Source organism: Sturnira hondurensis, unplaced genomic scaffold (genome assembly GCF_014824575.4).
Source record: "Sturnira hondurensis isolate 20B ecotype Veracruz unplaced genomic scaffold, ASM1482457v3 Scaffold0003693, whole genome shotgun sequence".
NCBI classification, from domain to species: domain Eukaryota; kingdom Metazoa; phylum Chordata; class Mammalia; order Chiroptera; family Phyllostomidae; genus Sturnira; species Sturnira hondurensis.
The window spans coordinates 6,820,159-6,845,111 of record NW_028076324.1 but is presented as its reverse complement, the minus strand read 5'-3'; the positions used below and the strand labels follow the sequence as shown (position 1 = coordinate 6,845,111).

At 51.4% G+C, this 24,953-nt stretch overlaps 1 protein-coding gene across 1 annotated transcript in view; it reads right to left on the bottom strand.

Annotated features, from left to right (window-relative positions):
• The window catches only part of HCN2 (hyperpolarization activated cyclic nucleotide gated potassium and sodium channel 2), a 28,788-nt gene extending 4,452 nt beyond the window's left edge, over nt 1-24,336 (bottom strand). Inside the window, exons 1-5 of the mRNA XM_037042279.1 lie at nt 23,639-24,336; nt 13,846-14,269; nt 12,888-13,049; nt 11,604-11,822; nt 10,303-10,449 (exon numbers count right to left, since the gene is read on the bottom strand). Coding sequence (XP_036898174.1) covers nt 10,303-10,449; nt 11,604-11,822; nt 12,888-13,049; nt 13,846-14,269; nt 23,639-24,285 — 1,599 coding nt within the window. The 5' untranslated portion in view covers nt 24,286-24,336. The remainder of the gene's footprint in view (nt 1-10,302; nt 10,450-11,603; nt 11,823-12,887; nt 13,050-13,845; nt 14,270-23,638) is intronic.
• Nucleotides 24,337-24,953: the final 617 nt, after the last annotated feature.

The window sequence follows — 24,953 nt, the reverse complement described above, 5'->3', positions numbered from 1 at the left end:
ATCAACATAAAAACGAATATTAAATGAATGGGGTAGAAGTCAGGCTGACAGTTATCCTTGGCAAAAAAAGAAAAGCTTCTGGAGGACTGAAATGTTTGATGTTTGAGCTGAGTGACCGTTACATGGGGATTTCATTGTATGGAACATCAAGTGTGCCCACTGACATGAGTTTTCTCCATTTTCCCTGTTCATTTACACATTTCAGTTGATCCCAATGAAAATTCCATCAGGTTTGCTGTCTAATAACTTAAGATAGTCAAGTTCATTTAGAACAAATGAGCAAAAATAGCAGGAAACCCGTTGAGGGGAAAACCAGCAGGGAAGTGGGAATAGCTCCCTAAGATGTTAAAACACATTGTAAAGCTTCACACACAGAGCACACAGGCCAACAGGATACAGTATAAGTCCAGAAAAGACCCAAGCACAATGGAACTTTAAGGTAAGGGTGGCTACCACATCAAGGGGCAAAGTCAGATGTTTCAACAGATGATGACACTGCATCCCTTCCTCACACCATATTTCAGCTTCAATACCAAAGGGATCAAAACCTAAATATAAAAAATGAGGTCTGCAATGGCAGTGGCATAGGAGGCTATTGAATTTGCCTCCTCCCATTCTAAACTCAAACATACATCAATACAGATAATTACTCTTGAGACAACAGAGCTGAATGAATAGCTTCTGGCAACGAGAGAGACCAAACAGGACTTTGGAGCCACAAGACCTCTCTGGGAGCTGCAGGAACTCTCCAGGGTCAAAGGGGCTGATGAACACCATTGTTCTGGTCCCCTCTACTTAGATATGGCTGTATGGGCTCTATCCTGGGGCTTTGGCATGCGTGCGAGGTCACCGCTCTGTGTTCCCAGTTTTATTGTTTGGGGCCTTTAGCTTCCCACAGGATAATACAGCATCACCACATCCACCAGGCCTCACCACCAAGGACTTCTCTAGCTCAGTGGGCCAGCGCTCCAGAAGCCTTACACACCTGCTCAGCTCCCACCAGTTTCTCCAAACCACCTGGCACATTCAGCCTACACAGAGTCTGCTTCTATAGAAGTAGAAACATAGAAATCAAAATAAAATCTTTCAAATGAAGAAACGAGAAAAATCTCCATCAGAAAAGAAAACCTAAGGAAAAGGAGAAAAGTAATTTGCTTGATAATGAATTCAAAGAGGCACTCATAAGGATGCTCACCAAACTTAAGTTGACTGGAGGAACTTAGGGAGAATGTCAACAAAGGGAAAGTATAAGAAAAAGCAAAGCAAAAAATAATAATAATAAAACCAAAAAAAAGAAAAGAAAAAGCAAAGCAGACTTGAAGAGTACAATACTGAAATGGAAAAAAAAAACATGATAAGGAATCAACAGCAGATCAGGTAAGAACTAAATCAGTGACCTGGAAGACAAACTAATGGAAGTCAACCAATCAGAACAGCAGGAAGAAAAAGGTGGTTTTAGTTTGTTTGTTTAAGATTTTATTTTCAGAGAGGGCAAGGGAAGGAGAAAGAGAGGGAAACATCAATGTGTAGTTGCCTCTTGTGCACCCCCTACTGGGGACTTGGCCTGCAACCCAGGCATGTGCCCTGACTGGGAATTGAACTAGTAACACTTTGGTTCACAGGCCCATGCTCAGTCCACTGAGCCACACCAACCAGAGTTGTGGGGTTTTTTTTTTTAAGATTTTATTTATCTTTAGAGGGGAAGGGAAGGAGAAAGGGAGAGAAATATCAATGTATGGTTGCCTCTTATGCGTTCCCTGCTGGGAACTGGCCTGCAATCCAGGCATGTTCCCTGACTGGGAATCGAACTGTGATCCTTTGGTTTGTTTTTGTTTTTAATGAGGATAGTTTAAGGGAATTCTGGGATAACATCAAACACTCAAACATTCACATTATAGAGATCCCAGAATCCCAGAGGAGAAAGGAACAGCAACTTTACTTCAAGAAATAATGGCTGAAATCTTTCTTAAGAAGGAAACATGTCTAGGTCCAGGAGGTCCAGAAAATTCCAAACATAATTTGCCTAAAAAAACCCACACTAGGACATAATGTAATTAAAATGGCAAAAGTTAGAGAATTTTGAAGGAGCAAGAGGACAACAGCCAGTTACATACAAACTTGACAGGGCAGAAGGGAGTGGGAGGGGCTTTTAAAGTGCTGAAAGTAGGAACCTATGGCCTAGAATAATTTACCCAACAAGTTCATGCAGAATTGAGGGAGGGATGAAGCATTTCCCTGACAAGCAAAATGTAAAGGGAGTCATCACCATTAACCAACTTTACAAGACATATTAAAGGGGTCTTTAAGTAGAAAAGACCATAATGAGAAATAAGGACATATGAGAAAGGAACCCTGGCTGGTGTGACTCAGTGGACTGATCAGCAGCCTGCAAACTGAAGAGTTGCTGGTTTAATTGCCAGTCAGGGTACATGCCTGGGTTGTGGGCCAGGTCCCTGGTTGGGGGCTTGTGAGAGGCAACCAATTGCTGTATCTCTCGCACATCGATGTTTCTCTTCCTCTTTCTCCCCACCTTCCTCTAAAAATAAAATCATTTTTTTTATTTATTTATTTACCTTTAGAGGGGAAGGGGAGAGGGAGAGAAACATCAATGTATGGTTGCCTTTTGTGTGTCCCCTGCTGGGAGTTGGCCTGCAGGGAACCTGCCTGCAACCCAAGCATGTGCCCTGACTGGGAATCGAACCGTGATCCCCTGGTTCACAGGCCTGTGCTCAATCCACTGAGCTACACCAGCCAGGTAAAAATAAAATCATTAAAAAATAAAGTGAATATGGGAAAGGAAAATAAATCTCACAGGTAAAGCCAAACTTTAATAAATAAATTGGACATTTAAAAGCTACTATGAAGTTCAAAATAAAAATGATCAAACTCCATTTAAACTATAAGTAGCTAGATATACAACATAAAAAGATGTACAACATGATATCAACATAAAGTGTGTAGGGGGAGGACAGATGTAGTCCTCATATATTTGAATTTACGTGACTATTAGCTTAAGATAGACTATTATAGATGTAGAATGATATACACAAACCTCATGGTAACCACAATAAAAAACACCTACAAAAGAGATACAAAGAATTAATAGAAAGTACTCAAACAAATCGCTAAAGAAAACCAGTAAACCAAAAGAAAAGAAATCAGGAGATGAAGAAAGCAACAAAGAACAATAGAAACAACCACAAAACAACAAAACTGCACAGTAGAACTTATCAATAATTTCATTAAAAGCAAATGGATTAAAAGCTCCAATAAAAAGATATAGAGTGGCTGAATGGATTAAAAATAACTATTTTTATATTGCCTACCAGAGGCATCAAATTAAAAGACACAAATAGACTAAAAGTGAAAGGATAAAAAATATATTCCATGCAAATAGAAATGAAAAGAAACCTGGAGTAGCAATACTCACATTTGCCACGTATACTTTAAAACAACAAATGTAAAAGAGACAAAGAAGGACATAATCATAAAGGGGTCAATCTAAGAGGAGGATATAACTGTAAATATCTACCTGCCCAACATAGGAGCACATAAATACATAATGTAAATATTCATAGACATAAAGGGAGAAATTCACAGTAATACAGTAGTGGTAGGGAATTTCAATACCCCACTCAAACCAATCCAGACAGAAAATAGGGAAGTAATGGATTTAAATGTCACATTAGAAGAGATCAACTTAATAGATATTTATACATCAGTTCATCCAAAAACTGCAGAATACAATTTTTTCAAGTGCACATGAAACATTCTTTAGGACAGGTGGTATGTTAGGCCACGGAACAAGCCTCCAGCCCTGGCTGGTGTAGCTCAGTGGATTGAGTGCCAGTTGCAAACCAAAGGGTTGCCAGTTCGATTCCCAGTTGGGGCACATGCCTGGGTTGCAGGCCAAATCCCCAGTGGGGGGCATGCAGGAGGCAACCACACATTGATATTTCTCTCCCTCTCTTTCTCCTTCCCTTCCCCTATCTCTAAAAATAAACAAAATCTTTTTAAAAAACAGAAGAAAACAATAAAAATTAAAAAAATCAAGCCTCCATAAATTCACAAACACTAATCATAGCAAGTATCTTTTCCAACCACAATGGTGTGAAATTAGAAATCACCTACAGAGAGAAAATTGGGAAAAACACAAATATGTAGAGACTAAACAATATGCTACTAAACAATGGATTAAAAATGAAATCAGACAGAAAAAATGACCTTTACAAAAGAAAATTAAAACTCAACTTTACAAAATTTATGGCATGTAACAAAAGCAGTTTTAAGTGAGAAGTTCATAGCCATGGAGGCTGACCTCAATAAATGAAAAATTTCAAATAAACAATTTTAACTCTACACCTAAAGGAACTAGAAGAACAAGCAAACCCATAGTAAGTAGAAGGAAGGAAATAGTTAAGATCAGAGCCAGAATGGAATAGAACTTTTTGGAAAAACAGAAAAGATCACCTTGGCTGGTGAAGCTCTGGATTGAGCACAGGCCTGCCAACCAAAGGGTTACCAGTTTGATTCCCAGTCAGGGCACATGCCTGGGTTGTGGGCCAGGTCCCCAGCAGGGGGCACTTGAGAGGCAACCACACATTGATGCTTCTCTCCCACTCTTTCTCCTTCCCTTGCCCTCTCTCTAAAAATAAATAAAATCTTTAAAAAATAGAAAAGATCAATAAAACTTAGAGTTTATTCTTTGAAAAGATAAAAATGAACAACTTACAAAAATATAAAATTATAGGCCAATATCATCTATGAGCATGGATGTAAATATTTTCAGCAAAATGTTGCAAAACGAATTCAATAATACATTAAAAGAATCATACACGACAACCAGCGGGATTTATACCAGGGACACAAGCATGGTTGAATATCTGTAAATGAATTAATGTGATGCATTAAGAAAATGAAGGGTAAAAACCATATGGTCACCTTGATAGATACAAAGAAAGTATCTGACAAGATACAACATCTTGTTATCATTAAAACATTCAATAAAATGGGTGTTAAGGAAAGTACCTTAACATAAGAAAGGCCCTCTGTGGCAAATTCTCAGCTAGTATACTCAATGGTGAAAAACTGGAACCTTTTTCTTTAAGGTCAGGAGTCAGGCAAGGGTACTGACTCTCACCACTGTTACTCAACATAGTAACTGAAGTCCTAGCCGGAGCAATTGGACAAGAGAGAGAAAGAAAAAGCCTCCAGATGGGGAAAGAGAAGCGGAAGTGTCACTATTTGCAGATGACATGATTCTATAGAGAGAGAATCCAAAGACTTTAAAACACTATTAAAAATAAACATAGTAAAGTTTCAGGATGCTGCACGCAAAAGAGAGAAGACAGACTGCAGTCTGACACCGTACACAAAAATTAACTCAAAGCGGATTCAAGACTTAAATGGAAGACCTGAAACAGTAAAATATATAGAAGAAAAGACATGCACTAAACTTATGGACATTTGTCTCACTTTTTTTTAACCCCAAAGTCAAGGCAAGTAAAAGAAAAAATAAATGAATGGGACTACAAACTTAAAAGCTCTGCACAGTCAAAGAAATGATCAACAAAACAAAAAGGAATGCACCAATGGGAAAAGGTATTTGTAAATGATACCTTCAGTAAGGGGCTAATATCTAAAATATGTTTTTAAAAACTCATACACCTTATAAAAAAACAGTCCAATTAAAAAATGGGCAGAGGACCTGAGTAGATACAAGGAAGACACATAGATGGCCAAAGGTACATGAAAAGATGCTTGCTCAACTTCATTAGCTATTAGAGAAATGCAAATCAAACCCACAATGAGATACCACCTCAGGCCTGTTAGAACAGCTGTTTTCAATAAGACAAGAACTAACAAGTGTTGGAAAGGAGGTGGAGAAAAAAGAACTCTCATGTACTGCTGGTGGGAATGTAAACTGGTACAGCCACTAAGGAAAATAGTGTGAAGTTTCCTCCAAAAATTAAGAAGAGAGCTACCGCATGAGCCAGCCATTGTTCTGGGTATCTACCCCCAAATTTTGAAAACACTTAGTCATGAGGATATATGTGTGCCTATGTTCACTGTAGCATATCCACAATAGCCAAGGCATGGAAACAAGTGTCTCTCAGTGGATGATGGGATAAAGATGTGGTATGGAATACCACGCAGGCATGAAAATGATGAAATATGGCCATTTGCAACAACACAGGTGGACCCTGGGAGTATCATGCTAAATGCAATATGTCAGATGGAAACAGACAAGAACCGTATGTTTTCACTCGTGTGGGCTATAAAACAAAAAAGCAACAAATGAACAAATAAAGCAAACAAAGTCATTGACACAGACAACAGAACTGTGGTTACCAGATGGGAAAGAGGGTGGGGGAGGACAAAGAGGACAAACATATGGTAATGAAGGAAGACGAGGCCTCAGGTAGTGAGCCCTCAGTGGAGCATACAGATGTCATGAAGTTGTACACCCGAAATTTATATAATGTTGTTAGCCAATGTTACCCCAAAACATTTAATTTTTTAAAAAGATAGCACAGTACTGGCCTAAAAACAGACACACGGGGCAGTGGAACAAAATAGAGAGCCCAGAAATAAATCCCTGCTCGTATGGGACCGAGGAGAAGAGAATATACAGTGGGATAAAGACAGGCCCCTCAATGGGCAGTGCTGGGAAAACTGGGCGGACGTGTGCATAAACGAAGTGAAACTGGACCTCTTGCTTACACCATGCACAAAAGTAAACTGAAAGTGGATTAAAGACTTAAACATAAGACTCTGAAACCATAAAATTCCTGGAGGAAAACAGGTAGTATACACTCTTTGACATCGGTCCTAGCAATATCTTTTTGGGTAATGTCTCCTTGGGCAAGGGAAACAAAAGGAAAACAAATGGGACTACATCAAGCTACAGTGTTTGCACAGTGAAGGAAACTCCCCGCAAAATGAAAAGATGACCTAATGAAGGTGAAAAGATGCTCACAAAGGATACCTCTGACGAGGGATTGATATCTGAAATATACGAGAAAGCAAACAAAGAAAAGAAAAACAAAAAAGAAACAACAAAAAACGTGTGCAAGGAACTCATGCAACTTAACACCGAAAAATAAGTAAGTAAATTAATGAATGAATGAATAAATAAATAAATAAATGACCAAACAATCCACTTAACAAACGATTAGAGGATGTAAATAGACGTTTCTTCCAAGAGGACATGCAGATGGCTGACAGAGGTGAAAAGAAGCTCAACATCACTAAACACCAGAGAAACGCAAATTCAGATCACAATGAGACATCACCTCACACCTGTCAGAATGGCTATTATGGAAAAGACACCAATATCTAAGTGGCAAGGATGTGGAGAAAAGAGAACCCATGTGCAGTGCTGGTACAAATGCAGACTGGTGCGGCCACTATAGAAACAGCATAGAGGCTTCTCAAATAATTAAAAATAGAGTTGCCATATAACCTAGCAACCTCACTTCTGGGTATTTATCCAAGGAAAACAAATAGAAACAACCTAGGTATCCATTCATGGATGAATGGATATGGAAGAGGCACATATATACAATGAAATATTAGTAATAAGAAAGAATGAAATCTTGCCATTTGCAACAACGTGGATAGACATGCATGTCCCTGAGTATCATGGTGTTGTGCGTGCTATGCTAAGTAAACTAAGTCAGGTAGAGGAAGACAAATACAGTATTGCCTCACTTACATGTGGAATCTAAAACAAAACAAAGTAGAAGCAGAACTATAGATATTGAGAACAAGCTGATAGTTGCCCAGGGGGAGGGTGTGGGGAATGGCGATAAAAAAATAAATGAAACTACAGAAGCATTAGAAGGAAACATGGATGGATTCTACTATAACCTGGGTGTGTGCAACAAGCATGTATTATGCATCTGCTACATACAACAGGCAGGTAGTGTGGCCTACTATATAGAGAAAGCAGACACAGAGCTCCTGCTGTACAGAACATAAAAATCCCCCAAGTCGAAAAAAAAAGAAAGAAAAACAAAATAAGCAAAATTAAAAGGCCAGTGGCCATTGGGATAGAAATGTGTATGTCAAAGAGTTGAAGTCCTCCACAGGTAAACACTTCCTACCAAAAACCCCAAAAGACTGAAAGCTCTGGAGAAAAACTAGCAAAAGTTATGGACGGTTCACAGACAGAGGAACACAAATAAAACATCCCCGAAGCACACAGACGGGCAGCACACCTGAGGCTGTCCACAGACACACTGGCGGTGTGTTCGGGTGCGTGTTCCCCAGCTGGGAGCAGGTGTCCCTCAGGGAGCTGCTGGGTGTGCAGCAGCGTGCAGGCCCCTGGCCCTCTGCCCCGCCCGGTGCGCCGGGTGTCCCGCCTGCAGAGGCACAAGCAAAACTGCCGAGACAGAGCGCCCACAGGGTGCAGGAAAAGGGGAGGAGGGCCAGCGCTGCACAGTATGACGTTGATGGTTCTCAGCTTCACCTGGTCCCCCTACCGTGGAACATCATCCAGAAAGAAATCTCCAGCACAAAACTTCACAAACTACTTTTGACACGTTCCATCAGTCACAGCACCTTCTCCATATGCTGGACAAATCTTTTTTTCCCGTTGCATTTTTACCTTTCTTGAAAGGTAAAATATATGCCAAAAATGTTGCTTATTTTCTTCCATCTTCAGTGTTAAAATGGCTACACAAAAATTCATCAATTTTATTTTTTTAAATGCCTGCTGATATGACAGCTGTTACAATACAACCTAACAAAAGTGTTTCAAATGAAGTTAAAGACAACTAAGTGCCACTAGAGCCACCTTACGAAGAAAAACAAACAAACAAACACATTCTTTGGCCAACCCAATATTTCAAAATGAAAACGGAAGGATATAGCAGGAGAGAACTGGTGGAAACACAGGATAGAAGCTGGAAAACTTCTAGGTATATGTGGTTTGTAAAACTTGACTTTGGAACTGCGTACACATTTAAATGATTACCTAACAGAGGCTGCCAGTGTCTGGGGACAGAGAGGGAGAAGCGATGGCTCATGGGTGCAGGTGTCCCCTCGGGCTGCTGCGAGCGCTGCGAGTAGGCAGCGATGGTGGCTGCATGATTCTGAATGTTCCCAAACCCACTGAGCTGCATGCGGTTAGGGTCTGTGAGGTGTATTCCATTAATGAATGAATGAATGAAAATAAGTATCAAATACAATTGAACACTCTCTATGACATTAACCACAGCACCAGTTTTCTATGTGGCAACGCGAGTGAATGGGTCCCCAACCCCACAGCGTCCCCGCCTGAGCACAGGGCCCCTCCCTTCCCACCCTCATCAGCCTCCCCTCCCCATCCTCATCACCGTTTCTCAGGCTGCATGTCACCTTTCCCTCCTCAGGGCCTTTTCCTGTCTGTACCCTCCACCTGGGACCCACGGGTTCACACCACCTCAAGAAGATGGCCTCTTACCAGTCACCTCCCCGCTCCCGCCCTTCCCCAGGCTCCTCGCTCTGGACTCCCTGAGGGCACAGGGCAGGGCCCACAGACTTGCTCCATAACTGCTTGGGGAGTGTTGTGGGTTGAATCACGTCCCCAAAAAAGAAATGTTGAAGTCCTGAATCCCTGGTCCCTGGGAATGTGACCCTGTGTGGACCAGCTGTCATTAGTTAAGATGGGATCACACTGAAGTAGGGGGCCCACATGCAATGACTGGTGTCCTTATCAGAAGAGGACAGACGTACACAGGAAGACAGCCAGGCCATGCGAAGACACAGGCGGAGATCGGGGTAACACGTCTCTAAGCCCAGGGACACCAGTGACTGCTGGCTACCCCAGAAGCCGGAAGAGGCAGGAAGGAGCCTCCGTAGGAAACACAGCCCTGTGACACCTTGATCTTGTCTGTCTGGCCTCCAGAGCGTGAGAAACTAAATTCCCGTTGTTCTAAGCTATCCAGCGTGTGAACACTCGTCATGGCTGCCACAAGAACCTTGCCCAGTGTCACACAGCACTGTGAGAGGCAGAGCTGGGACTGGTCCGGCTGACGGGCTCCAGTTCCACCCTTCCTCTGCCTCCACCCTCTAACACAGACCCCAGACAGGGCACGTGGAATCACACAGAGGGTGTGGGGACTCAGGATGGCTGGGGCATCGTGGGGATGTGGAACACACAGGCTCACAGAGGGGCAGCTGGTGCTGTGTACAAGTCTAGCTTGAGTCCTTCATGCTGTAGCTGGGCCAGCCCCTCCTCGTTTCAGGAACTGGGGGCCAGGCAGCAGGGCTGTCTCAAACCCCACCCAACTCAGAGGGCCCCGTGGCCTGCCTCACCTCCCGCAGGGGCCCGTTGAGCTCGCCCAGGATGCTGTCCTCATCGAACATCTTGCCCTGGTAGCGGTGCTCGTAGTAGTCGTGGATTTTCTGTCGGAAGTCGGCAGGCAACTTGTGGAAGGACATGTACTGCTCCACCTGCTTGTACTGGAAGGGGACGAGGTGCAGGCAGGTCAGTAGCTGCTCAGGGAACCCCGACCTCAGCCTGCACTCGGCTCCCAGGCTTAGCCACAACCACAACAAACAGCACACCCAGTTACATTTGAACTTCAGATCAATGGCAAACATGCTTAACGTAAGTAAATCCTGTGCAATACTTTGGACATGCTTCTGCTAACACAAGTTATTCCTTGTGTCCTGAATTGTATCTGGCATCCTTATCCCTGACAGATACTGGACTCCTGTCTCAGGGGCTCCCAATTCTGCCTGTGACTCCAGCCCTCCTCCCCTAGGATCTTTCTATAAACCAGGGAATGTGGGCACCAAGCAGAGGTGCCAGGCCCGGCTGTCCCCAGGATGGCACCCCTGGGGTGCCCCAGCCCCACCCGGCCACAGCTGCCCTGAGCTCAGCGGAACCCGTGACGGTGGGTGGGTGGCAGCACCAGCTCATGTTTGGGTGTGAGGCTGTGGCTTCCGGACAGCCGGTGCACCTGGCACTGGGCCCAGCTGACCCAGCTGACCCAGCTGACCCGGTTAGTACTGCTGGGGGTGCTTCCAGCTACCCAGCCGGGGTCGGCCATCAAACAGCAGTTCAGGACAAACAAGGGCAGCATGGGGTTGGGGAGCAAGCTCATCCTTGGTCCTTATAGAGGAAAAACGAGGCACCAGGGAGACATCACGAGCAAACTCCACAAAGGGGTGGCCTATGGGGCCAATGCCTGCTCTCCCTCAGCCCTTTCTGGTCCCCCGGCCCTTGAATTAGCCCTAAGGAGACTCCCCCAGCCCCGAAGCCAGGTGCAAGCGGCCAAACATCTTTGATGCCCCAGAGCCACCCCCGCCCCCGGACATGGCTGACTAGCTCGTCCTTGAGTGACCCTGGTCCTCTGGGATCCTGCTCGGTGCCTTCTGGAGCCAGCCCAGCAACCCCAGCATGAGTTTACCTCCTGGAGAGGTCCCCTGCATCCCCATCCCCCGGGGAGCTCCCTGATGACACAAGGACTGGCCCTGCCCTGTTTGGATGCCATGACTCCTATCCCCCTCCTTGGCATGTGTCCCCTCCTGGCTCCAGAACTCCCCTCTAGGGAAGTACCATGCCTCCCCCACCATGGAGCTGGGGAATGGTAAGGTAGGTGCCCCCAGACCTTTTCCTGGTACTGGCGCCTCGAGGAGTCCAGTGACTGGATGAGGGCAGTAGCATGTCCGATGAACATGGCATAGCAGGTGGCTCCCACAATCATACTCAGCATCGTCAGCCAGATGTCAGTCATGCTCTCAGGCGCCTGCCGACCATACCCGATGCAGAGCATGTGGCTCATGGCCTTGAAGAGCGCAAAGGAGTAGAGCTCGCTCCACGAGTGATTCTGCAAGGCCACAGGTGTGCAGGTGGGCAGGTGCTCACAGCCCCAGGGGGCCCCTTGACCCTGGGGGTTCTCCAAGGGCCCCACCTGCTTGTCCTCCCCCAGGCATCTGAGGTGATGAGCTTCCCGTGTCCAGAGATAACCAAGAGAAACCAAGACTCAGGTGACCTAATATGTACATGTGTCACGGCAAGTCAGAGGCAGGGGCAGGTCTGGATCTGCCTACACACTTTACTCCTGGAGAAACTGAGGATCAGCAGGAACAGAGCATGGCTCTGGGTGCTCAGGAGCCCCCACCCCTTTGCAGCCTCTGATCAGAGGGGCAGAGTGTCTCTAAGGCCAAGAGGATGTGAAAGTTCTAGGGACCCTGGGGATGGTGAGCTGAGAACACCGGAATCCAATCAGAGGGGCAGAGGGTGGAGGCATCTGGCAGGGCCAGGAGGACCCCCCCCCCACAACCCAGTCCTCAGCTGACCCTGCTAGGGGAGGGAGGCAGTGGGGCCCCATTCAGGAAACAGCACAGCATGCCTGGGTGTCCGGCCAGACAATAAGCTGCCTCAGCCGGACAGCTGTGCCAGGCGCCACGCGCGCGCCTGAGGATGTTGCATTTACTGCCTCTTGCCCCACCAACTCCCTCCTCCTCCCCTCCCCCTTCCCTCCTCTCTCTCCACTCCTCCCCTCACCCCTGCTCCTGCCCATCAATAAGTGTATCCCAACCCCACATGTGCCAGAGGGACCCAAGACTCTTTTTTTAATCATCAGCATCTGAGCCAGGTAGCAACTGGTGACTGGGTCTCCACAGATTGTCTCTTATGGCCCATGATACCATGTTCCCATTTGTCTTTTGAATAAATTATGTACATAAGAAAGTGGACTCAATAGAAAAAAAACAGTAAGCAGATAATACTGTGTCTGGGTGACAAAAGTTGTCATAGTCACTTCAATGATCAAGGAGCTGCCTGCTTAGGGTCCTAAAGGGGTGCTACCCTAGGACTGAGCTGGACACAGCCAGGTGGGGCGGAGCCCAGGTGGGCGTGGGCTGGGAGTGGCACAGGGCGGGGCGCTCACCACCATGCCGTTGATCGACACCCAGCAGTTGCGAGGGAAGTCCTGCAGCATGGGCACCAGGAACTGCAGGCAGCCGTCCCAGTGGCACAGCAGCAGCATCATGCTGATGAGGTTGCAGATGCGCATGACCGCACTGGCCAGGTCGTAGGTCATGTGGAAAATCTGGGACGTGGGAGGCACGTGAGTAAAAAAGGAGCCCCGCCCCCTCCAGCGGGATTCAAATCCCTTCCCAGCATCCCCCGAGACTCCCCCAAGGCCCTGCTACCTTTCTGGTTAATGAAACGTCCTGAACCAGAGCACGTGGCCCCTGCCCAGCTTGGTGCCCCAGATAACCTCCGCTCTCGTCTTCCAGGGCCATTGTCCCTTTCTACAGCCCTGTCCCCGCCTGCTTCCCCCCTTAGAGCCTTGTCGCTGTTCTGGAAACTGGGGGTGACATCGCTCGGCATGGGCAGTCCATGGGCAGTCCAGAGGTGGTACTGACTTGAGGGACAAAGTCATGAATTCACTTTCCTGAGCCTCAGTTTCCCTACTGCCAATGGAGTTGTGGATTCATCCTCTTACAGGGCAGAATGAAGGAAAGGGGCGCAATGTGTCAAAGGTTCACGCAGTGTTCTCCATGAACCCATATCACCGCTCCACCCCACAGCAAGTCCAAGTTCTGTTCGCTATGATACAGGCCCTTCACTGTAGCCTTTGTGACCCCACCCGGAGCCCCCGCAGGCGCCTTTCTTCTGTACCTGTAGCCGCCTGCCTTCTCCTGTGGCCCAGCCTCTGGACCCTCAAAACCCCACCCTGAGTCTCTCATCGCGGCCCAGCCTTGTTGGTCCTGTAATCCTCACAGCCTCGCCCCTGCAGCCATGACCACGCCCACAGCCCCCATCAAGCCTCACCCCTACAGCAATGGCTCCTCCCACAGTGTCCTTAGGCCCCACCCATGCAGTCCCCTTTGCACCCTCACCTCCTCCCACTGGTGAATGTAGCGGATGAGACGGGACAGGCGAAGCAGCCGCAGCAGGCTGAGGATCTTGGTGAAGCGCACAATGCGCAGAGCTCGTGCTGTCTTGTAGACCTCGGAGTCGATGCCTTTCTCCACGATGAGGAAGATATAGTCCACGGGAATGGAGGACACAAAGTCCACCACGAACCATGTACGCAGGTATTTTTTCTTGATCTTCTCGGGGTCCAGGATGATTTCTGTGTTGTCCTCGATCACAATGCCCGTGCGGAAATTCAGCACCAGGTCCATGAGGAAGAACGTGTCCGACACCACGTTAAACACAATCCATGGGGCCGTGGTCTCGTCCTTGAAGAAGGTGATGCCCACTGGGATGATGATGAGGTTTCCCACCATGAAAAGCAGCATGGTGAAGTCCCAGTAGAACCTGGGAGGAGGTGTGGGCATCAGCCCCAAAGCCCTTGCCCATGCCACGCACTCTGCCATGAGAGTGTCCCCATTGTGCACATGAGCCTTCGGGGACCAGCCCAGATCTCTCCTCCCGCAAATCCAATCCAAGACTTTGGCCCCAGGTCATGACCACTGTGGACTCTGCCTCCAGAAAGTCCACCTACCTACCTCCAGACAGAACCTCACAGCCTGCTGGCCTCCCCAGCCTGGGCCCTACCACTGACCCAGTTCTAATTTTCCCTTCATGACCTCACAGAACCTAAGAGGTCACTCCAAATTTGATTAAATGTTTCCCTTGACCAAAAAGACCCAATGTGCCTGGCATAAGTGTGCAGTCCAAAGCACAAGAAAGGAGAAGACAAGCAGAGAGCAGCCAAGCAGAGAAGAGCCAGGGTGGTGGGGAGTTGGAGGGAGGAGCATGGGTGGCAGGTTCAGTGGGGGCGCCAGGTGCTGGAGAGTGCAGGGCAGGAAGTAGACATGGCAGCTTGACATCTGGGGGTGCAGGGCACCAGCTCCTCCATCCTGAGCAGCAGGGTGTCCATGTGCAGCACTGGCTATAGTGCCATTTCGGGAAGGGCCCTTGTGGGTCACAGGGAGGCAGCAGGGAGAAAGAGGCACAGGCCAGGTGGGGCCAGTGTGGAGGGCTGAGACTGTGGCAGTGACTTGAGTGACCGGACAGACATTCAATGTGATAGATATGCCTAAAAAAGTAATGACAAGTGCCTTTCACTCCCAAACACCAGACCCCCTAGTCAATTCCTAAATTCTACCCAGAATGTGCTCTCAGAAAAAGGCCTGTCCATTCAAGGAATACCTATTGATGGCCAGGCATGGTGTTCTGGGTAAAGTATCTGTGAGGACACATGGACACAGTTAAAGGCCACATGGGAAAATTGCAGCCCTGGAACAATCAAGAAAATGTGAATCAAAACCACTCTGAGGGAGAACTGTCAGTCCCTCAAAAAGTTAAACTGCGTCACCATTCAATGCAGCAACCCACGCTTAGGTGCGCACCCAGAGGAGCGAAAGCGGGGACTCCAACAGGTTCTGGTGTCCCCATACTCACAGCCTCACAACGCATAACACCCAAAAGTTGGGAGCAACTCAAATGTCTGCCGATGAGTGAATGCGGTCCCTCCACACGCTGGAATACCACTTGGCCATGAGAAAGAGGGAAGCTCTGACACTCGCTACAACATGGGTGGACCTTGAACACATGGTGCTCAGTGAGAGAAGCCAGACACGAGACCACACAGGGTGTGATTCCAATTACATGAAATGTCTGGAACAGGCACATCCACAGAGACAGGAAGGGGGTTCGTGGTTGCCAGGGGCTGAGGAGTATCTGTTTTAGAAAATGAAACGTTCTGGACATGGATGGGGTGATGGGCACACAACACATTGTGATTGTACACTCAGTTGTACACTTTTAAAGAGTAAAGGCCATAGTTTATGTTTTATATTTGTGTTAACATTATAAACAAAAAACCCTGAAGCCTGGGGGTCTCGGCGATAAGCAGACACCCTGGATCAGGGGTCTGAGCCCACACTTGCAGTCTAGAGTCAGGCAAAGGGTGTCCTCAAACTTTAAACAGAGAACATTATTTGACTCTGCCTTTAATGCTGAGGAAAGCGTACCCACCCCCAGATCACATCAACCCTTTCAGGTGTCTCAGGTCTTCAGTCACCGGGCAGGTGTGTGCCGGGCTCTCCTGTAGGGCCACTCTGCTCCCCCTCAAGGCTGGAGTCCCCATGTCCCCTCAGGGAAGGTTCCATCCCATGTAAGTGAGACAGTGCCTGGGAGGACCCTCAAAGCCTGCAACTCCCTGGGCTCCTCCAGGATGGACAAAAGAAGAGACTGAGGTTCCCAGTGGCTGGGGGACTTGCCAAAACTAGCACACATAATAAACTGCTGTAAGCCCCCGCGCTGGTTTGGCTGTGGTAAGCTTCCTATTTCGGTAGCCGCTGTAAATTGGCTCCTTCCTGACGACACTGTGAGAGCTATTAACACCATGCCTGCCGGCTGGTGTTCCACTCCAGAAAATTGGTCTCAAGGAAACTGTCCAAGAGAAAAAGAAAAAAATTTAAGTTATTTACACCAACAGATTCACAATAGCTCGGCCTGCGAAAGCCAAAGGCTGGAAGGAACCCAACGTCTAACACTGGTGGCAGCAGCCAGACCTGGCCGGCACGCACTCCTGCCCGCTGGCAGACAGGACTTCGGGCAAGTCCTTCCAGCCCTTGGGAACCTCAGTCTCTTCTCTCCATCCAGGAGGAGCCCAGGGAGTGGCAGCCTTTGAGGGTCCTCCCAGGCACTGTCCCACCTACCTGTGATGGAACTTCCTCTAAGTGGACATGGACATGGGGACTCCGGTCCCATGGGGAGGGGACCAGTCCTATGGGAGAGCCCTGGACAAACCTGCCTGGGGTGGGGATGAAGACCTTGAGAGAACTGAAAGGGCTCTGGGTGTTCAGGGCAAAATCAAATGACTGCTAGAAATTCCAGACTGTCTCTTGCCTGAATCTAGATAAGGTGGGGGCTCAGGCCCCCACTCTGGGCATTTACTCACCCTTGAGAGCCCAGGGCCCAGCACCCAATGGACCTGAGGCTCCCCCTGCACCCTGCTGCCTGCTGCCTCCAGTCCCCACTTCCCATACCCAGAGCATTCGCTACAGAGCTCCTAATCCCACCCAACCCTCTCTGGAATGAGACCTGTGCCCCCCATTGTAGGGCACACACCCTGGTACATGGCAAGCAAGCAAGAGTGACTGAGAAGGCCAGGGGGCCTGGAAACCACCAGGGCCTAGAAATGCCTAAATGGCCCGAGAGCATGAGAGCACCCTTCTTTAATCTGCTTGTTATTGAATTTATTGGGGTGACACTGGTTAACAGGATTATAGTTTTCTGGTGCACAGCTCCATAACACATCACCTGTACACTGTATTGTGTGTTCCCCACCCCAGGTCAAGTCTCCTTCCTTTGTCATTTATCCCCCCATCCCCTCCTCCACCCCCACCCCGGCAATCTCCACCCTGTTGTCCAAGTCCATGAGTTTTCATTCTTTTTCTCCTCAGTCACTCCACACACACGCCCTGCAACAAGGGCACCCTTGACAGGTGATTTGCAGATATTCTCTCCTTTTATTCTTGGGGTAGGAGTGGGGACAGGAACTACAACTCCCTACTGACAGACCAGAGAGGTGGCTCAGCCAGGAAGTTGGGGCAAGGAACTGAGACCCAGGCGTGCCACCCCCAGGGCCTGTTCCCTGTCCCCTGCCCCGCTGTCTGGGAATTCCCCCATAGGCCCTGAGCCCCAGCCCCCTCACACGCTGTGTACAGTCTTTCCACTGGGTGATGTCCCCCGAGCTTATGGAGCATTGGAGCAGAGGGCAGGGGACCGAGGATGGGATGATGGGCAGGACGACCCAGTGCCATGCACAGTACATCTCACCTGCTCCAACTGGGATGCCAGCAAACTGCCCTGGGCCCTTGACCCTTATCTTCTCCAGCCAGTCTCACGCCTCCAAGGCAAAACTGGGTAGAGGAAGTGGGTGGAGGGTAGAGAAATCCAAGGTATCTGCCCCAGCACCCCTACTTTTTCCTTCCCCTGCCCACCCCTTTAGGCTGTGTAGTGTGGGGCTAATTAGTTCTTCTCTGAGCTCCAATGCCTCATCACCCAATTCCGGCAGCTCCTTCCTCATCGGGCACCCCAGGGACCACCAGGACGCAGGGACTACTGGGGCATCGTCAGGCAGCCAGCAGGGGCTGGCACATGGTCAGCCCTCAACTACCCAGCGCCTTCAATGACCACAATTACATCCTGTGCTATAAAATCTTCCCTGACAAGTAACAGTGGGGCCCTTACCCGCCCAGACCCTGGCTGCTCCATCCAGGAGGGGAGAGGGTGGACTGGGCAGTTCACACCTTGTTCATGGAGAGAGGAAAGCCGGCCAAAAAGACTCAGGGACAAGAATAGGGCGTCTCAGGGAGTGCAGGGCTCAGCAGCAATGACCCCTGGCCCCCAGGCCCAGGCTCCTCAGCTCCAGTGCCCTGTAGACAGGAGAGAGCCTGGAACCCTCTCCTGGGGCACCCACACAGGCTGGTGACCTCAGTGGGGCCCTCGTATCTGCCACCACTATGAGCTCAGTCCTCCTCTAGCTGATGCCCAGCTATTCTCTTGGCTCGGACAGAGATACCAGGGCACAGCAAGTGTTAAGTGACAGGACCCAGGTGGCCAGACTTGCCAGCAGGAGCTTGGCTGAGGCCTCACAGCTGCTGGTCAGGGACATGGTGAACAAGGAACTGGCTCCCAGCTCCCCCCACTCCCAGCATGTGAGAAGCCAGAAGCCAGAGAATTACAGATCTGGCAAATCTGAGGGATTAGGGGCCCGGTCAGTGATTAAGGGTGAGTAGGGGATGGAGGATTAAGGGCCTGAGCCCTCGGATGGATGTAGAGTTATGGAGAGGCGGAGAGGCGAGTGTCAGGGATTAGGAAAGGGAGATTCCTGTTGGGGAAGATGCTGGATTCCCAGTCTATCCCACGCCAGGGCAGACTGTGGGGCCGACAGCGTGCCAGGCCCTGTGACCCACAGTAACCAGACAGGTTTACCCCCTGCCCAGAGCCCCCAGCCCTGGCGAGGAGCCAGGTGCTCCACACAAACAGATAAATAAAAGGGGTGCCTCAGAGGTGCTACCTCAGCCAGAGTGGTCAGAGGGGGCTTCTTAAAGGTGGTGGCACTTGAATGGACAGTGGAGAAGGAGTCCCTTGATGGAGTGTGGGAGGTCTTGCACCCCAGCAGAGGGAGCAGCAAGTGCAAGGATCCGTCTCCCCTTTCAAGGTTGGCTACATGGCCTGGGGCTGGAGCAGGAGGAGTAAGGGAAGTGAGAGGAGATGATGGGAGGGGGCAGGAACTGGGCTCTGCAGGGTCTTGGGGCCTCTGGCCAGGGGAGGTTTTATGTGATGGGGGAATGAGGATACGTGTGTACCTTGAGATGCCCTGCTGGCAGCCAGAGGTTAGGAAGTGGGCAGAGGGCGGCATCCAGGCGGGAGATGGGGTGACCTGTTGCCAGCTGGATATGCTGATGGGGGGAAGTGTAGCAGGGTCTGGTCTGAACAAGCAAGTGGCTGAGGAAGGGACCCCCACCCCGAGAGCATACCCCTGGGGAGGCCTGGGGATTTGAGATTTTTAAAGAAGAGAATTCAGGGACCAGAGATTTGAAATTTTAGCTGAAGGTCCAGGAGTGAGAGAGAGGCTTTGGCCAGCCCCAGCCCTGATCCGGTCATAAGGGCCATGGAGCTCACTTCCTCCCAGCTCAGGGTGCCCTGGACCTCAGTCCTCCCACCTGGGAAATGGGTTTTTCCACTGACCCCCACTTCGAGCGCCTTCATGGTTGTCTGGAGCCAGGGAAACCCTCACGCCCCAACTCTGGATAATGTGGGGTTTATTTTTTTATTTTTTGAAAGATGTTTATTTATTAATTTTTAGAGAGGGGAAGGGAGGGAGAAAAAGAGAGAGAGAAACATCAATGTGTGGTTGCCTCTCATGTGGCCCCCACTGGGAACTTGGCCCACAACCCAAGCATTGACTAGGAATCGAATCTGCGACCCTTTGGTTCGCAGCTCAAGCTCAATCCAATCCACTGAGCTACACTAGCCTGGGCCAATGTGGGGTTTATTTTTCTGAGCTAATATAGGGACTTGCAGAGAGCCCCACATCCTCATCTCTCATTGATCCTCTGGACTATGGCGGGCAAGGGATAGGGGCCTCTAGTCCTGTAGGGTTCTTCAGGCCAGCCTCCCCTACCACCACCTTCTGGGGAACCCCAGAGAAGGTGACACAGAAACAAGTCAGCATCCCCTGGCTTTGTAGAAAGTCCTCCGAGGGCCAGGAAAGGGGCCAATTCATCTCCTTCCTCTCATGCCAGGCCCTCCAGCAGTAGACAGTTCAGAAACACTGAACTGAAACTCAGCAGCAGCAGGAAAGACTCACGTCAGACCTCAGAGACAGGTGGACTTAAGAACAGGATGAAAGGCAGCAAGGAAGCCACTTGCCCAAACTCTCTCTAGGGAGATGAGGACTCCGGCCCCAGGCCAGAGCTCCCCTAGACCTGCTCAGCACCCAAGTGTGTCCCTCAGTGGATTCAGAGACATCCTGGGCACCCACTGTGACAGGGACCTCTACAGACCCTCATGTTCATGGCAGTGGGGCTGAGGGACAAGTAGGCAACACCAGTGAAAAGGCAGCTTCCAAGCATCTGAGCATCAGACACAAAAGAGGTGGGAAACAGCAGGGTGCTTGTGCTGAACAAGGTTCTGGGGAGAACAGCTTGTGAACTGGGAGCTGAAAATCAGAAACACTGAGGGGAGGACACATGTGGCAGGGGGACCAGCTTGTACAAAGGCTGTCACTCTGAAGGAAGGAGAGGAGAGAGGTGCGAGACTTGAGGCCTAGAGAGATGCTGGCACAGCTGTGAAAGCCAGATACCCACTTCCCCTCATACCACCACATCACATTTGGGCAAACTGAGCAGGCAGTGCCAGAGAGGACTCAAGGTGGCACAGGGGCTTGCAGCAGACACCCTCCACAGTAAGGTCTCAGGTGGGTCATCTCCCTCCTGCGGAACTCTGCAAATGCCTGCCTCCCTGGATGTTCCACAGCAGCCCTTACAGAACCAGGCACAGCCAGGGCCATTCTAGTGCGCCTTGCAGTATCTGTCCTGTTCTCGATGCCAGGCGAGTTCCAGGCCTGTGTGCATGGATGGGCCCCACTGGCAAGCAACAAAGTCATAGCTCAAAGACGTGGAGACCCCATGGCACTAGGTGGGGACCTTGGGGGCTGGGCAGTAGCCTCCACCTCACCACCCACTTTCCCCCTTTAATTGGAACCGTGTGTGGTCATGGACACCCACGGGGATGGTGTCTGCATCGTGGGTGTTGAGGACACAAGGAAGCAGCAGTGGAAAAGTGGGCCACACAGGCCCCTCCCCACTGTTCTGTGAACGGTTTTTATAAAACACACATATGCAAACTTAGAGAGAACCCACAGCACACCTTTGGGTGCCCCTCAATATCTTGAACAATCCCTGAAATGCCTTTTCCTCCCATGTCCTCTTGGCCTGTACAGGATGTAGCCAGAGGCCAGACTGACCAGAAGTCAAGGACATGGAGACAGGGGCCATCTGGCCCAGGTGTGAATGTCTGATCTCCCCCTGGCTAGCTGTGTGGCTTTGGGCAAGTGACTTTACCTCTCTGTGCCCCACCTTTCTCTAGTGTAAAATGCAGGCAGCTGCAGCACCCACTGCACAGTGGACATGAGGACTGAATCAATATTTGCAAGGTGCTCCGACAGCACCTGGCCCAGGGAGTGCTCAGGAAACATTGCTTTGGTCACGTGCTTGAGGTCTGTCTCCATCTTGAATCAGAAGGGTCAAGAAGGGGTACAGTTCCCAACGCATGGGAGTTGTGGAGGTCCTGCTACACCCCAGCTTGGCAACAGCCTAAGTTTTTCCATTTGACTGTTGCTCCCCTAGTCCCAGCTACAGGTCACCCCCCCTACTTATCCCACTTTACAGTCTATCTGACCAGCCCAGACCTCATGGCCTGCCCAGGGTCCCACAGGCAACTGTGCTCAAGGGGTACTGGATGGGGAGGCCAACTGCTCCTCCCAGCACCCCTCAGCCAAGCCCCACTCTAAGGAAGGGGGAGCCTAGGGCCACTCACGTGCTGGAGGGAATGGGGGGATAGTCACTTTCTGCAGCCATCTCCCCCTTACCACCATGTCCCCCATGTACCTTCCCAGCCAGACAGCACCAGCTCCCTGTTTGACAGACTGGAACATGACCCTCCACAGCCAAGACCCAGGCTCTCCCAGCTTGTACCATCTACACAGGCATGCTGAACCCCCATGCAGGTCGGGACCATTCAGATGCATCCCATCTTGGTTGCCCCTCGGTGCTCTCCCCCTCCTCCCCAGCCTCTCTCAAAACTCAGGTCACCAATCAAGGTTGCATTCACCTCCCAGGGAAGGTCTGAGGGGTGAGGAGTTGAAATCCCGGACTTTCTTCGAGCCTAGTCTCGGACTTGTGTATCCCCGAGTCTCATTTTCCCCATCTGTCAAGTGGAGACCCTGGACAGGGCGCTGGAAGATGGGTGGGTGGGGAGGGTTGGGGAGGGAGAACCTCTGCACTGCGAGATCTAGCGGACTCAGAGCTGCGGCTGGGATGCTGTCCGTGGTGCTGAAATCGCGCCCGCCCTGAGAGCAGGGGCTGGGCGGCCTGGATGCGTCTCACATGGACCCCACTCACGTAAACAAAACCTCATGCATATCGTGCACATAATTTACAAACACTTCCCACCTGTGCACACCCATCCGGACACACGCGCACATACCTATCTTCCTCTAACACATACCAGCGACTCACCACTCAGACACACCCCTAGGAACACGCTCCTCCCCGTTACTCCTCCCACGCCCCCAGGACCCCAGCTCCTCGCAGTCACATGCTCGTGATCGCACACACGATCTGCAGTGATATGCACTGTCCACACTCACAAGCCACAGAGCGTTCGCCCAGGAACGAGAAGGGCAATAATACAGGTCTTGTTGGGTGGCCCTAAGCTTCCTTTTGGCTGCAGAACGAGCTGTCGGGGTACGGTGGTGACCCTGCGCTCGGCCTCACTCTGCGCCTTTCCGCGAATCAATCAACCGGTTTAATTTCTACCGAAATCTACACACCCACTGACACATGTGCACAGAAGCTGAGACTGATGAGGCTCACGGGACACAGCCTGCCCAGGGACCCCGGGATGCTAAGAGCACCCTCCTCACGCAATATCCAGCCTCGGGGAAGGGACGCGCCTCCCTGTGGCGTGGAGCGCAGGTAGAAATCGTGGAAGCGGGCCGTGTCTGCTTAACCCTTTATCTGCCAGACTTTCCAGGGCGCGTCCTTCCCGGGCGCACTTCCTTCCTTCTTCCTTCCGCTCCGCCGCGTCCCCGGCACCCACGTTCCCCTCTATTCGTCCTCTCCGTCCCTCCGCGCTCAGACCCTGGTCCTGCGGTCCGTGACGTGCGCCCTCCCGGCAGGGCGGGGGATGTCTGGGTGCGTGGGGGAGCGCCAGGGTTACGGCAGGAGTCTGCGCGAGCCTCCTAGTGCCCCTCCAAGGGCGGAGCCTCGCGCACCCAGGTCATCCCAGGCGGTTCTCGGACGCTCCCGAGGTCATCCAGGGGCCCCGAGGTCACCTGTGGGGCGCACTGCCCAGACCTCCGCGAGGCGCTCCAAGGACGGTCCCCACGCAACCGCTCGCTGTGACCCCTCCGCGCCGGTCCGTCCCTCCCGGTGACCGTACCTGAAGTCACTGTACGGGTGGATGATCCAGGCCCCGGCCGACTTGACGCGCTCCTGCTCGCGCTCTACGGCCTTCTGGCTGCCGAACATCCGCAGCGAGAACTTGTTGACGCCCGGCTGCAGGAGCGCGCCGAACTGGCGCTGCATGAAGCTGGCCTGGCTGCCGCGAGGCTCTCCTGCCGGGCCCGCCTCCTCGCTGCACGCCTCGTCTGCCGAGCCCGGCCCCGGGGCCGGGCCGGACGCGGGGCCCGCGGCTGCCCCGCGGCATGAGAACGACACCTTGGGCCCCCGCGCCGGGCCCTCGGGCCCCGCGGGGCTGCACTGCGGCTCGCCGCGCCCGCATTCGCCGTTCGGGCTGCCCTTGGCCGTGCTCGCAGCGCCCGGAGTGCCCGGACGGCCGCAGGAGCTGTCGCGGCTTCGGAGCCGGGCCCGAGGGCCGCCCTCGTCCGCCGCCTCCGGGGGCGCCGCCTCAGTACGGGGAGGCTGCTGGAGGGGCGCGGGCCCGGAGCCAGGAGGGGGCGCGGGCGGCGGCGGCGGCGGCGGCTGCTGCTGCTGTGGGGGCGCGGGTGGCAGCGGCGGCGGCGGCCCCGGAGTGGGGGTCGCACCCGGGCTCTCCCCGGGCCGCCCGCCGCCTCCGCGCGCGTCCATGGTGAGGAGGCGCCGGGCAGTGCGGAGCGGAGCCGCCGCCGCCGCCGCCGCCGGCCGGAGCCCGAGGGAGGCGGGGGAGGCGGGGGCGGGGCGGGGCGGAGCCGCTTGGGGCGGAGCCTGGTTCGCAGGGGCTGGGCAGGGGCGGCAGTCCCGCCTCCGCCTGCGCCCTCTGCTCGCCCTAGCTCCGCAACCGGGAAACTGAGCCTGTGGGGTCGGGGACAGTCCAAGGTCACGCGACCCGAGACGAGAGAGATCCGCTTAGGCCTCTCCCCTGAAGTGGCAACGAAGGCCCGCGAAACGGAAGGACGCGCCCAAGGTCACCGAGCTCTGTCGCGGGGCCGGAGCCTTTGAGCGCGACCTTGACTTGGCATGGGGCCTTGGGTCCGCCTCTGTCCATTGCTCCGGGCGGGGCGGTAACCGTTGCTGGTGGGACAGAGAAGTTGGGGCGTTCCCGTGGCAGCCTCTTTCCTTTCTACGGGTTTGAGGATTTCATAATAAAAGGCTGGTTTTAAAGCCACAGGAGCCCTTGGCTTGTTCAAGGGCCCTTGAGGGTTCTTAGACAAAGCCCTCAAGTGGGAATGTATTATGTAGGGAGGAGCAAAGTGGGGTTAATGTCGCCTGTCCCACAGCCGCCCACCTTCTGCGTATAAGGAAACTTAGGCTGACAG